Raw genomic sequence first — 15,590 nt, forward strand, 5'->3', positions numbered from 1 at the left:
GCTGCATCTCCACTATTGAAAGTAGATGCTTGCGCTCAACAATTGGGTTTTTTTTTTACACTCAACGACTTTTAAACGGTACCACTCAGCTATTTTCATTGTTTACAATGAACGATTTAAATTGCTGTCACTCGCCTGTTTTTTGATGCTGGCGCTCGGAAATTTTAATCGTTTCTATTGAACGTGCTAAATCGCTCAAACTCCACTATTGAAAGTAGACGCTTGCGCTCAACAATTGGATTTTTTTTACACTCAACGACTTTTAAACGGTACCACTCAACTATTTTCATTGTTTACAATGAACGATTTAAATTGCTGTCACTCGCCTTTGTTTTTTGACGCTGGGGTTTGGAAATTGGAAGCGTTTCTTCTGAACGTGTAAAAACACTCAAACTCGACTATTTTAAATAGACGCTGCCGATGGACAATTGGAATCATAGCCAAGCTTGACATCGAAGTGTGAACATCCTCGTCATGCCGAAGAAAAGTTTGAAGAATGCTGCAAATAAGTGTCCTGGCCGTGGCCGTGGACGATGACGCAAGGACGATCCATTATTCTGACGTCTTTCAGCCTATGAGTAACTTAAAAGTAATGTCTGTTGATGTGTGGCAACGATCGCGTAACGTGCCAACAACACGTTAATCATAGGTTAGAAATAAGTTTCGGGTACGCTAAACATTACCTCGGCGTGTCTCAACTTATGATTAACTTACAGGTAGCATGTGTTTATGTCTGTCAACGATCGCAGACCGTGCATACAACTTGTGGCCAGCATAGCGGAACGTGTGAGTCATACGCCAGCATACGTCGTGAAATTTCAAGCATGAAAAAATTTGCGGACAACGGAAAAGTACAACGTTTAAAGCCAGCGTACAACGACGTATGGCAGTGTTTTTCAGTGTGCTCTCAATGTTATCAAAACTTACCCATCACGTATTCAACGTGTGCCAGCGTTTTTGAAAAAAAATTCAAAAATCGGCATACGTTGGCTAAAACGTCAAGGTGTGACTGGGCCTTTACACCTGATCTAATTTACAATTGGTATTATAAGGGTGTTTGCAACCAAGATATTCTAGTTGTGTGTTTTTAACTCAAGTTATGAAATTTGAAGAATTTGTTTTTCACTGAGAAGTTGTGAGGTGCGGTGTGTAAAATTATGGTTAAAAAGTTTGATTTAATGCAATTCAATTCCAAGCTATAAGGCAACAAAAGGTGAAAATTTTGAAAAGGGGTGTAGACCTTCTATCAGCACTATATATATATATATATATATATATATATATATATATATATATATATATATATATATATATATATATATATAGATATATATATATAGATATAGATATAGATATAGATATATATATATAGATATAGATATAGATATAGATATAGATATAGATATAGATATATATATATATATATATATATATATAGATATAGATATAGATATATATATATATATATATATATATATATATATATATATAGATATAGATATAGATATAGATATAGATATAGATATAGATATAGATATAGATATATATATATATATATAGATATAGATATAGATATAGATATAAATATATATATATATATATATATATATATATATATATATATATATATATATATATATATACATACACACACACACACACACACACAGGTTTAGCACTCCTAGGGGTTGAAGAAACTCTGTGGTATCATTAAAAATGTGGGGCACTAATTGTGGAAATGAGCCCAACAACAGCTATAAGCCTTCTCCTATCCTCTGGGGGGGGGGGGGTTAATTGCAGAAAAAGAGAGCAGAAGTGTCTGACCAAAGCAAAAAAGAGCCTTCTGACACAATGTGTAAAAGGTTTTCTGTTTGCTTGAACAACACAGAAAATTTATTGATTTTAATCATCAGTTGCTTCGAACAAATGATAAGAAATTACAGGCCAAATATTGTGATAACAATCTATCCTTCTTTAAAGAAAAATTTAACTTCATTTTGTCATGTGAAAACTTCTGAAGGTAGTGTTTTACAAGAAAGCCAGTTTTAACCATCACAATTGATATTTTTAAAGCACAAATAATAATATTCCACACCTTTTATCTCCTTGGTGAACTTCACTCGCTGTGAGTCAGTGAGAGGTTTCGGCTGCTCATCGATGTTCCTGATGTCTAGAACTTCACACATGAACTCTATCACTGGCTGTGCTTTGTAGAATGCCGTGGCAGAGACTGCATAGGGAAACATAAAATCCCATAATAAAAATCAAAACTTGCATCAATTTTGATGTAATAACTTTGCACCTTGGTAATTTAAAGTTGTTTATAATTATGAAAGATATTGGAAAACAAACATCACATGTTGTTGTGGGAACAAATTCAGAGACAAAGTAAGGTAAAAATGACAGACTTGTTTTCCAATTCATGTTCAAAATAAAACTTTAAATTTAAATAAGTTGTTACTCAATCATAAACTCATCATCATAAACTGATAAGGCAGACGGACGGATATTAACCAATTGCTTAACTCCACTTTTTGCCTTGCGTGTGCAGGGTAATAATCACAGGCACTGCAGCGGCAGCAGCAGCAGCAATAACAACATGTTCTAAAATATTGCTTTTTGTTTCACTTCATTTTACATCCTCATGAGACTTAAAGATAGAAATCCAATATGTTTGTGAAGTGCAACATGCTGTCTTTTGGAGAAACCTATCAGTGAAACGATGCGAAGGCATGGATACAGTGGAGGATTAACCCCACGTGCACGCAGGGCCCGTGCCCAGTACAGGGCCCCAAGCTCAATGAGAGCCCGGGGAAAAATATATTTGCTGTTAAAATGGTTAAAATGGTGCCAGATCCACCATGATCGTATTGTGTTTCCAGTTACGAACTACCATTCGGTGTGTTTCAGTGCTGGTTTCGGCTATATACTGTTGAGGGCTTCTCTGCGCTTGAGCACTGCTTGACCATCAATTCTCGTTGGAGGTGTGAAACCAGCCAATACTTAATAATACAATGTTTATACAACAATTACCACCGCACTGTGGCCAGGACATGGGACAAAATCCGGCAATGGACCGATTGGGAAACAGACATTTAAAGCACTCTTAAAAGATTAACTGAACACCTCTTAATCCATGTCAACCTCTGCCACGGTTACACTGCAATGAGCTGATTCGCCACATGGTCACAAATTGTTTAACCCCAACTTGGGGCTGTTAAAAAAATATGTAACGCTATTTTTTTTTTGGTAATTTATGAAAATTAATAGACGAAACAATCACAAGTGTGTCAGCAATTTTTTTTCTAATATAAACTCAAGTTTCAATATGCAAATGACTTGCACCGTCATTGGTCAGATGGCAGTTTCCGTTAGAATTACCAGGCAGTTCAAAAATAAATAAATGGATCGGCGGTACTTAAGTGGGAGCTCAAGGAAAAAGGAGAAAGGAGAAAGGAGAGAGAAACCAATACTTTAGGGAGAAAGAGAAACGGCAGACGACGACGATGGCGACACAGCTTCGGATTTGCAGGACATGGTTATTTGGGGGGTTTTGGAGCCGATTGCTCAATTTGGACAGAAGGGTAAAGGCAGTACTTCGTACATGTCATCGATTACTGGTGAATAATTCATCGATTTGATGAGGCAGAAATTTTAAAAAACAATAGCTTTAGAACTTCAACAAGGCAAATTTCTGAACTCAGTGTAACATCGAATGGAGTCTTTGTATTACTGCATTTTGATGCATTCGTGTTTTTTTCGGGGATGTTTAGGGCCCAAAATATTTTTTGTACGCAGGAGCCCAAAAATTTTTAATTTTCACTGGCATGGATAGTTTTCACAAAAACAAAACTTTCCCAACAAGTAACCTCATTTGTGTTCAACCAACTGGAACGCACCATCAATATTAAGCATCATCTTCCACATTGAGGGTCTTACTGACTGGTGAAAGCCAAACCAAACCTCCCGGCCTCCTCCCAGTGGATGGTAGTAGCCTTCGGGGGCTGAGAAGAAGGAACGTCCCACAGGTGTGTACCTATGGGATATGAGATTAAAAAAAAAAAAACAAGGTGCTGTCAACAAAGTAATACCTTGTTTCTATTAGTGGGATGGTGTGGTTCAAGCCAGTTCCATATATTTTTCAAGTTAGCCATAAGCACTGCATCTCCATCACTTCACACAGTACCCAATGCTGCGTCATCACGGTGGCCAGGTCTATGCAGGTGTACATTAAATGCATTGTTCAGCCATTCCCGAGGATGTGCTGATACTATTAAAAGTGGAAGTGATCCTATTTTCACTGTTGTTCATTAATTATACCCAAATCAATTACCCAAAGATGGATGAGACAATGCACACTATGACAAGTGAATGTACAACATGACAATGATGGTCCGATAAAGGTGGTTTGCACTGACGTGTGCAGCAGTGACGTCAGCATTCACATCATATGGTATGAAAACTGTCACTGTCAGTCTAAAAGCCTTTTTAAGAAGAATTTTCTCGACAAGTTACCAGGTGCAAAATCTGGTTAATGTAAATGTTGCAGGGTCAATGTAAACTGTAAAAAAGAAATACGCAAATGGAGATGAGGTGTAAACCACCTCATAACTGGCCATTTATTACATAAACAACGTCAACAATAAGCAGTGGAAAGCAGGTACAACACACCTCATGGAAGGCAGATGTCTCATGACCACATCCAAGGCCTGGATTGCCTCAAATGGGATTTGGTTACTTCTTCCAGACAGTGCCTCATGCAGCAAGGCGAGGCTCACAAACGCTACCCATTTGATGCACACTTTGAAAGTCCTGTCTTTACCTTCTCCGGGCAGCGTCACTTCCAGATCAACCTTTAACAAGACAGGAAATCATAATTTCTTATCTGAACCGAGTAATTAAATACAATCATTTCAACAGATAACTTTTTAATAAATAACTTATGTAAAACGATTGAAAATGTTGTTGTTCGTCTTTCGGCTGCTAGGAGGTCACATATTGGAAAAAGGGAGGTGAACTGAAGGGTAGTACCAAACACCTCCAGCTTTGTGTGCAGATATGTTGTTAGACTCTTATACGAGTTGGATCTCATTGGAAAGGAAGTTATCATTTTGACTTCTTTGTCGATTACAGAAAACAAGTTTGAGATCCAGAACTGCACATTTAATCTCAATGATGAGATATATGAGGAGCCGAAAGTTGCTTCTCATGAATGAGGCATAGGAGGTGGGGGTGGAGTTGGGGTTGGGGGAGCGGTGGAAGCAGGGGTCTGGTAGCTCAAAACGTGAGGAGTGACGAGCACCACCGCATCTAAAGTCGGCCTTACCGCCTCGCTATTCGCCCTGCCATGGTTCCTCGCATTATGCACCAGCGCTTCACTGGATGTGCACCCATCATTAAGGATGTAGTCCATGAGCTGACAGGTCATCATTCGGTCTCTACGATCATCTGGCATCCCCAAAGAGGTATGGTGCTGAACCACCATAGGGCTTTCAGGTAGGGCGTGTAACAAGGTACGAGTATGTAAAGTCATCAGCGGAATCCGGTTCTGCCACGACTGGCCACCTCACACCAGCCGCAGTCAGGAGGGCCAGGGCAAGCAGGTCAGATCAGGTGTTGGGGGCAGAGTGGGGTGGGGGGGGAGGAAGCAGGGGTATTTCAGCTCCAAAAGGTTAGGAGTGACTGAAGATCCTTAAAGTAATGTACAGTGAGGCCCCAGAATTATAATCCAAATAAATACAATCGCTGAGACTTGTGATGAAAATTAGGAAGAATTATTTTAAAATGGGCACTGACCATGACAAAAAAGGACCAAAACTATCACATCAGAATCATCTTATGGTCGCTCTTCAACTATTCTTGGTCTATGCAAAAGCCAAGTAATCTGAAGTACACTCAACCATGAAACACCAAAGTACAATGGTGCAGTAATGCAAATATCATTAGTACAAATCAAATGCTCAGTTTCACAAAATGGTAATTAAGGTTAGCTTAGGTTAGGTATGGGAGCAGCGTTTCACTGCATCCACTTTCAGTCGGTACTCCAGGGATCTCTGTCTGGCCATCCCCCAGGCAGATGACTGGCCTATCCCCATCTCCTTGAGATGCTCATCAACCTGCTGAAACAACGAGGAATGTGGTCAGCCCATTAGCTTCCTCTACTCATGTGGCTCCCTCGCTGAGAGAATCTCATGAGCAGGATCAGCATCAGGAAATCGAGCCACATGTCCATACAGCCGCAGCTGACACTGTAGGACTATGCAGGCAACAAATCTCATTTGAGTCTCTCTCAGCAACCGCTCAATGGATACAAAATCTGACCAGCAATAGCCAGGGATTCTCCAAAGAGACATGGTATCGAAGGAGTTAAGTTATTGTCTCAGATCTTTTGCCAGAGTCGACGTCTCACATCTGTAGAGCAAGACTGGAACCACCAAGAACCTGAAAACTTGGACTTTCGTCCTCCTGCATAGGTACCGACACCACCGCAAAACCCCATGAATCAGTGACTCCATGACTCCCCAGGCCTGATATAGACGTCTATTGACCTCTGATTCACAAACTATAGAGTCATGAATATCCCTACGAAGGTAAGTGAATCTCTCCATGATGAACTCAACATCCTAACCACAAACAGGTACAGGCAAGATGGCAGCATCCAAGATGTCATTGAAAGCCTGGATCTTTGTTTGGACCCAGGAAACCCGTAGTCCCAGTGGCTCCGATTCCTCATTCAGTGCCTCGAGGACCCTGACAAGGACATCCAGTGTTTCCACAAGGATGACTATATCACCTGCAAAATCACAGTCAGAGACCTTGACACTCCCAAACAATGCATCACAGCTTGATCTCTCCAACATCTTCAACAGAACCCAGTCCATGCAAGCGTTGAAGAGTGTGGGGGCTAATACACACCCTTGACGAACTCCAGGAACAACTGAAAATAAGTCGGAGATGGAACCACCACACCTCACAGCACTCTCTGTACCAGAGTGTAGTTCAGAAATCAGATGGATCAACTTTGGTGGCACCCCGCAGAGACCGAGAAACTTCCAGAGGGCATCCCGATGAACTTAATCAAATTATTTGTGGATATCAGCATAGAATACCCACAGCCCCTGCCAAAACTTTCATCTACGTTCGGTGAGGACTCAGAGAGCAAGGATATGGTCAATCGTTGATTTATTTGGTGTACAACTCAACTGCGCCAGGTGCTGGTGCTCGAGCAGGCGGTAACATCAAGGATGGTTGCCTTGAAGGCACTCCACAACTCTTCAGGATTCCACACAGCACCCAGACCCCCAAATCCCCACTCAGCCTGTTCTTCGCAAACTCCTCAGCGACCCTCTTATCCCTGAACCTGTCAACATACAGGCGAGGCTGGGATGGTACAATTTTCCTGGATTTAAGCTGCAACTTCAGAGATGCTACAAGAAGCCTTACCTGTAGTTAGTATTGAGGAACTGAGCACTCCTGTAGACCCTGCAGTTCTGAATCATCCTCCAGCGACCACCAACTACCACATGGTTAATCTCTTTTGCCACTCCACCAGTGTTGGAATACCAAGTCCAGCGATGAGGCTCTGGGCGCTGAAACTATGAACCAGCCACCCAAAGTCCACGACTTCTTACAAAGTCAAGAAACTTAGTGCTATTCTGGTTCACAGTTCCAGATCCATGGGAACCAACACATGTCACAGAGCCAGCAATCCCAATAAGTTCCAGTCGATGAATTAAAATCCCCCAAGGTCAGAAAGGCATCTCGTCTGGGGCACTGATCAACCATGGACTCGAACATGGCATAGAATACCTCTTTTACACTGAGATCACTCGCCTCAGTCAGAGCATATATACAGACCAGGGAAATGACACTGAAGGAGTGACAAATCCATCCATCAATCTACTGGGACCATACTCTGGGCAGAGCGTTGGTGCTGCAAAAGCAATCTCCTGGGCTATTGGGCACACTCCTGGATCGGTTGCCACTCCGATGCAAGTTGGTACTCATTGTACCGACATCGGAAGGATGACAGGCTGAGTCAACCACACCTGGTATTAATTCAACAGTCAAGCAGGATTTGAACTCAGGACCCAAGGATCCCAAGCCTACCACTCAAGCCATTAAGCCAACACCAGGTTTAGTGACGAATCCTCAGTCTCATAATAAGTTCGTTGGCTGGTGTTACCTCAATTATCATGGGAGTCAGCTTATTGGACACAGCTGCAGCAAATTCTTCATCATGGTAACCATCGCAGTGACCAGACCAGTAGTAGGTGTAACAACATGCTATGATATCACCATTATCTGGTCTCCAAACCTCAGAGAGCACTGCAAAACCGATGTTGGAGTGCTGGAGCTCAGATGATAGCAGAGACAGATGATGATCTTCTTTTAGGGATAGGCCATTCCAGGCACCTACCTGAAGGGACCGCCTCAGGTTAACCCGAGGAGACTGCAGCCTGTTGGACGACACCTCATGACCACCTTGACACACAGTAGCACAATCCAACCCAGGAAAGTTACCCCATGTTTTTCTTCCCATCAAAGAGTCAGGTCAGGTCAGGTATGGGAGCATGTGCCAGAACAGCGCGTCGCTGCGTCCACTTTCCACCGGTACTCCAGGGGCCTCCGTCTGGCCTTCCCCCAGGCAGATGCCAGGCCCATCCCCATCTCCTTGAGATGATGGTCAACCTGCTGCAACGAGGCACATGGTCAGCGTATTGGCCTCCTCCACTCACGAGACTCCCTCGCTGAGAGAATCTGGTGAGCAGGATCAGCGTCAGGAAAACGAGCCACATGTCCATACAGCCACAACTGATGCTCAAGGACCATGCAGGTAACAAATCTCATCCGAGTCTCTCAGCAACCGCTCGTTGGACACAAAATCTGACCAGCGATAGCCAAGGATTCTCCAAAGAGACCTGGTACCAAAGTAATTAAGTCTCCATGTCAGATCCTTGGTCAGAGTCCAAGTCTCGCATCCATAGAGCAAGACTGGAAGCACCAAGGACCTGAAGACTCGGACTTTCGTCCTCCCGCACAGGTACCGGCAGCGCCACACCCCATGATCCAGTGAATCCATGACTCCCCAGGCCCAACCCAGACGTCTATTGACCTCTATATCACAGCCAGCAGAGACATGAATATCACTGCCAAGGTAAGTGAATCTCTCCACGACCTGAACATCCTCACCACAAACAGACACAGACAGGACAGCAGCATCCAAGATGTCATTGAAAGCCTGGATCTTAGTTTTGACCCAAGAAACCCATAATCCCAGTGGCTCCGACTCCTCATTCAGCACCTTGAGGGCCCCCAAAAGGATATCTAAAGTCTCCGCAAAGATGACTGCATCATCTGCAAAATCAAGGTCCGAGATCTTGACATTCCCAAATGATGCACCGCAGCTTGATCTCTCCGACATCCTCCCTAAAATCCAGTCCATACAAGTGCTGAAAAGTGTGGGGGCAAGTACACATCCCTGACGAACTCCAGTAACAACTGGAAATAAGTCAGAGATGGTACCACCACACTTCACAGCACTCTCAGTACCAGAGTAGAGTTCAGACATCAGATCAATCAGTTTTGGTGGCACCCCATGAAGACCAAGAATCCTCCAGAGGGCATCCCGATTCACTGAATTGAACGCTTTGCAGAGATCAACATAAGCTGCAAGCAGTCCCTGCCGAAGCTCTCGTCTGCGTTCGGTGAGTACACGAAGAGCAAGGATACGGTCAATCGTTGACCTCTTTGGTGTAAAGCCTGACTGCTCTGGACGCTGGTGCTCAAGCAGATGGTGGTGAACCCTATCAAGAATTATCCGAGCAAAGACCTTGCCCGGCACTGAGAGCAGCGTCACCCCTCGGTAGTTGTTGCAGTATTGGCGATCACCCTTCCCTTTCCAGAGAGGGACAACAAGGCCCCTCTTCCAATCAGTTGGGATGATGCCTGTGTTCCAGGCAGAGCACAAAACTGCATGCAATGACATGAGTGCTGCATTTCCACCAGCCTTGAGAAGTTCAGCATGGATGCCAAAGTTCCCTGGAGCTTTACCCTGTTTCAACCGGTTCACCGCAGCCCGTGTTTCCCCAACCGAAGGTGGACCACAATTGATTGGAAGGTCAGCAACAGGGATTGTAACACCATTGACGTCCAACTCGACAGCTGGTGGATCAGCCTGGTACAACCGCTCAAAGTAACCGGCCCAGCGGGCCTTCACTTCAGACTCCTCTGTCATGAGCCTACCACTCTCTGCTCTAACTGCAGTGCTCCAAGGGATGGGCTTGGATGAACGCAATGCGCGAATTCCACTGTAAGCAGGACGAGTATCACCTGTCCACAGGTGATGCTCCACCCCCTCACAGATTCCTCGCACATAGGCTTCCTTGTCCACCCGTACCGCACATACAGTTTTACGCCTCAGGTGCCTGAACAGCTCAGCTCTGCCATTCAGCCTGGCCCTGCGACTCTGGTCAATGGTATCCAGTGTCCCTTGAGAGACAAAATTCTTCTTTGCCCTGCAGTGAGTTCCAAGACATCCACCGGCAACATCAAGGACGGTGGTCTTGAAGGTAATCCATAACTCTTCAGGACCCCACAAAGCACCCAGACACCCCAAAAGTCCACTCAGCCTGTTCGCAAACTCCTCAGCTACTCTCTCGTCCTTGAGATTGCCAACATCCAGCCTAGGCTGGGATGGTACCATTCTCCAGGATTTAAGGTGCAGCTTTGGAGTTGCTACAACAAGCCTGTGGTCAGTATTGAGGTACTGAGCACTCCAGTAGACCCTGCAGTTCTGGATCATCCTCCAGCGACCGTCAATGAGGACATGGTCAATCTCCTTTGCCACACCGCCATTGTTGGAATACCAAGTCCAGCGATGAGCTTGTGGGCGCTGAAACCATGAACCGGCCACTCTAAGTCCATGACTTCTTGCAAAGTCAAGGAACTTAGTGCTCTTCTGATTCATAGTTCCTGACCCATGGGGACCAACACACACCTCATAACCATCCCTATCAGTTCCAGTCGATGCATTGAAATCCCCCAAGACTAGAAGTGTATCTCGTCTGGGGTACTGATCAACCACAGACTCGAGCGTGGAGTAGAATGTGTCCTTCACGGTGAGGTCACTCGCCTCAGTCGAAGCATAGACAGAGACCAGGGAAATGACACCTAAGAAGTGACGAATCCTTCGTCTCATAATACGCTCGTTGACCGGTGTTACCTCAATTATCATTGGGGTCAGCTTATTGAACACAGCTTCAGCAACTCCTTGGGTATGGTAACCATCAGAGCGACCAGACCAATAGTAGGTGTAACCACCCATCATTATCTCGCCGCAATCCGGTCTCCGAACCTCAGAGAGAGCTGCAATCCCGATATTCAAACGCTTGAGCTCAGATGATAACAGAGACAGGTGATCATCCTCTCTTAGGGATAGGACATTCCAGGCACCCACCCGAAGGGACCGCCTCAGGTTAACCCAAGGAGACCGCCGTCTGGTGGACGACACCTCAGCACCACTCCGACACACTCTCCCACAATCTGACCCAGGGAGGTTACCCCGTGGTTTCCCTCCTTTCATCAAAGATTGGGGGTCCCGAAGGCTTTGCCCCAATCCCGTCATCCGGTGAGCTGCCCTGCGAAGGGAAGCTGCACAGGAGGTACTCCCACGGAGTGGGTTTTCAGATTTTTTTGCATTTGTGTGTTTTGCGGAATGAAGGGTTTTACGGTGGCCGGAGTGCAAATCCTGCCACCAACCTCCTAATAAAAAAGTAACCCAACTGCAGGAGGACGTCCGCAGACACAGTTGGGCACTAGATATGGATAGCCGTTGGCTCACAAGGAGCTCCTCCGCCCTTTGACAGGTTTTGTTTTTAATCCGGCTGGGTGTCCATATTCAAACACCCTCCTCACCAGAAAACCTGGTGGGGGAGACGGTTTAATCGCCGACAACCCGACCATGAAACAGGTAAGTACATGTTTACATGGTACCTGTACCAGGTCACAGATCTGATCTTTACCTTAATCCTACCATCCGGTGCGCTGCCCTACGAAGGACAGCTACACACGAGGTACTCCCACGGAGTGAGTTTTAGGTATTCTTTGCATTTTTCGTGTGTTTTGTGGAGTGAAGTGTTTTATGGTGGCTGGAGTGCAAATCCTGCCACCAAGTCCGCAGACGCAGTTGGGCACCAGATATGGATGGCCATTGGCTCACAAGGAGCTTCTCGACCCTTTGACAGGTTTTGTTTTTAATCCTGCTGGGTGTCCATATCCATACACCCTCCTCACCAAAAACCTGGTGGGGGAAACGGTTTAGTCGCCGACACCCCGACCATGAAACAGGTTAGTACATGTTTACATGGTACCTGTAGCAAATCACAGATCTGATCTGGCCTGACCTGAAAAAACAACTTTATGCAAATAGTCATTTATCACACAATGCATTGTATTCCAAGATAACACATCACTGTTCAATATTTTGTTGTCATAAGTTTTTGAAAGAGTGGAGCTTTTTAACATATAGTTCCACCCTCACCAATTTGATTTGGAAGTTACACACAACATTCTAGCTGATTTAAATGCCAGCAATTTGTCAGTTGTTAGCAAATGATTATTGGACAAGTATTCAATTCTGAATTCAACAAGTTATTTGCATCATTACTGAGTTTGCTGTCCCGCTAATGCAGTTCATTTGGACATTCTGGAAGGAATTTGGAATTTAGCCAAGGTTATGGCAACAACTCGCATCCTCTTACCGAAACCTATGGTCAGGGGATCTTTAACATCTGCCAAAACATGCTAGATGCAGATAGAACAACCAGCTTAATGTCCAACTAATGCATGCTGCACATACCATTATAGATGTATTGCATTGCATGCAAAAAACTAGGATGACAGTTTATAGCTGCGACGAGAATCAGACCCCAGCTCGACAGCACAAAGGCGAGCTCATGTACCTCTCGGGCCTAGGCTATCCTGCCAGCCTAATTTGTCAGTAACATAAGTAATACTGGACCACTTACTATTTTTGATGATCGACCTAAAACCTCCAGAACATATCATTCCAATTACTGAGTTATATTGAATAAGAGTACAATTTGCCTCGACGTAAATTAAAGGGCCAGACAGATACATGAAATGTGACTGCGCTTTGCACACAATATACGAGTGCTTCACATATTTTATAGAAATGTACTGTGTTGTACTTGAAGCGTACATTGTATGAGTAAAGTGATGCTTTGTACAATATCTGCTGTTTCATACTGTACACAGGAAATGTGCAGTGTCATGTATACTATACTAAAAAAATAGAATATGTTTGTATGTATGTGTGTTTGTTTGTTTGTTTGTTTGTTTGTTCGTCCTTTATAGGCGGCCGAACCGTTGGATGGAATGAGATGAAACTTGGCATGAGTGATCCTTGGGACATGAGAATGGACATGGGGGGGTCAAGTTCAAGGTCAAAGGTCACAGGGTCAAGGGGTCAAGGTCACGGTGTAACTTCAATTTCTCAATTTCATCCGATGGAGACGGGACCAATGGCATCCGACAGATAATCAAAATTAAATGACAGTTCATTGACGACATTCACTTCCGACTTCCGGTTTTCGAGTTATGACGTCATAAATTGACTAAAACGTCAATTTTTCATGTTTGTTTGTCCTTTATAACGGCCACTAATCGTCTCTCTTGTGGGGTTAGCTGGGGGAAGCTTGGCCCAAGTCTTTCATGAACCGGCTGGCCCGGCCTCACGATTGACTAAGTAGCTGGGGCAGGGATTTGTAGCGATAGCTCGCCGACTCTTCGCGAAGGACACCGTAAGATCTTTAACGTCCACCAACTTATGCCTGCAGATGGGACGCCCAGTTTTAAGATATATCCTAAGGACGGCACATGCAATGATGAATCACCCTGCCTGTTAAACACTGGGATGACAGTTTATCGGTGGGTCGGGATTCAAATTCAGGGTAGACAGCTTCGAGGCGAGTATGTGTAATTCTAGGCCATCCTGCCAGCCCCTGTGTGATGAGATAATTACCTTAAAATGCAACTACGTGAATATCACAAACAATGATAATAATTTTGCATGTAATTAAACTGAAAATCAACTTTATCACTGAACGTACCCCAACTACGACCACCCTCCATCAGGAGATGAGCATCTGTCCCACTTGGGGCGATTCATTTTATGGTCATATTGCTCGGGGGTTTAGTAGTATGACATAAACACTGAGGAAACTAAACTATGCTCCGTCTGTCGAGCTAGGGAAAACAAACAAACAAACAAACCAAATAAATAAACAGCTGATGCCAAATCAAATTTTCAACTTTTTGTGCGATCTCCAGTTCCACATTTTATGCAGTGCGTACATTTGTGTGCAAAAATCAAAGCTACAAATAATTTGGTAGTTTATGATGCAAAGGGATAATTGCTGCCAACCCATGATATGGAGACAATATAATTGCACTCACTTTACTGCCAATAGGCAATGACACTGCAGTGTACAGGTTCTTTCTGCCATCAAAAACAGGCTTCCGATCCCCAAAGATCTGATGCTTGAAGTGCTGCACCATGTGTTCGACCACATCCCTGGGAGAAAGCAGTGAGTCAAACAAATTAGTGTTTCTGACACCAGTGCATATAGCTAGAGCTCCATATTATCAGTCACGAGGTTGGAATCAAGATACTTGATCTCACTTTCAAAAAGGTATTCCATTGATACATCGATGGGTGAAAAGGTAGGAATCATACACGGACTTGCTGATCCACCCCCACCACCCAAACCCACCTTTAAAAAGTATCTGCCTTGATTGTTTCCTTTTGCTTATGAATCAATACTTTTGCACAAGATTTATTTCAGTAAAACAATATAAGAAATACAAAATAGAATTTGACGCAAACGTGTCGATGGATATGCCTCTGCTGGTGTTAGTAGTCAAGCCACTGTTAAATTTGATCTCAAAGGAGTTTCAGAAAGACAAGAGATATAAATCGAATCGAAGAGAGAAAACAACAGATGCTTCCAACTGAGTTTTGACCTGCAAAATAATTTTCAAAGGGCACAGGACCTTTGACCTGTTGAACCCCAAAATGAATCAGTTCATCTTTTGCAATCAATATTTGTGCCAAGTTTGCTTGAAATGGCTTCGGTGGTTCATAAGTTATTGCAGTTAAAAAGATTTTCAATGAAAGGGCACATTGCACTTTGACCTTTTGAATACTACTATTACTACTCAGCGGACGCATCCGAGATAGAGTTCCCAATGCTGCGCCATGAGTCTTTATCCATCATCAGTACCTGCATGTCCGCTATGTCATGCTGGATACCCCTTGCTACGCAGTCGATGTAGTTCAGTGGCCTTCTTCCTCTGGTTGGGCAAGGCAATCTCAATCAGATAACGTCAGATATAATTTGGTCTATGGCACGGATCGAAATCGGTTCATCTTTGTATTACAGTCCATACTTTTGGCAACTTTGGTTGAAATCCCTTCAGTGGTTAACAAGTTATGTAGTAACACAAATCCGATAACGGATGGAAACACGGATGGACAGCCGGACGAACAACCTGAAGACATAATGCCT

General features: G+C 43.9%; 1 protein-coding gene across 5 annotated transcripts in view; it reads right to left on the reverse strand.

The window, feature by feature from the left end:
- The window catches only part of LOC147035136 (protein argonaute-2), a 147,883-nt gene that overhangs the window by 110,970 nt on the left and 21,323 nt on the right, over positions 1-15,590 (reverse strand). For all 5 annotated transcript variants that reach the window (XR_015061463.1, XM_085894154.1, XM_085894138.1 and 2 more), the window contains 4 exons: positions 14,479-14,596; positions 4,672-4,853; positions 3,900-4,036; positions 2,096-2,230 (listed from right to left, as the gene is read on the reverse strand). Coding sequence is in view for 4 of the 5 variants with exons in the window: in XM_085894138.1 (XP_085750264.1) it covers positions 2,096-2,230; positions 3,900-4,036; positions 4,672-4,853; positions 14,479-14,596 (572 nt within the window). In the remaining variant the exon portion in view is untranslated. The remainder of the gene's footprint in view (positions 1-2,095; positions 2,231-3,899; positions 4,037-4,671; positions 4,854-14,478; positions 14,597-15,590) is intronic.

Source organism: Eptatretus burgeri, chromosome 1 (genome assembly GCF_056783735.1).
Source record: "Eptatretus burgeri isolate ZD-2024b chromosome 1, Ebu_testis_v1, whole genome shotgun sequence".
Lineage (NCBI taxonomy): Eukaryota > Metazoa > Chordata > Myxini > Myxiniformes > Myxinidae > Eptatretus > Eptatretus burgeri.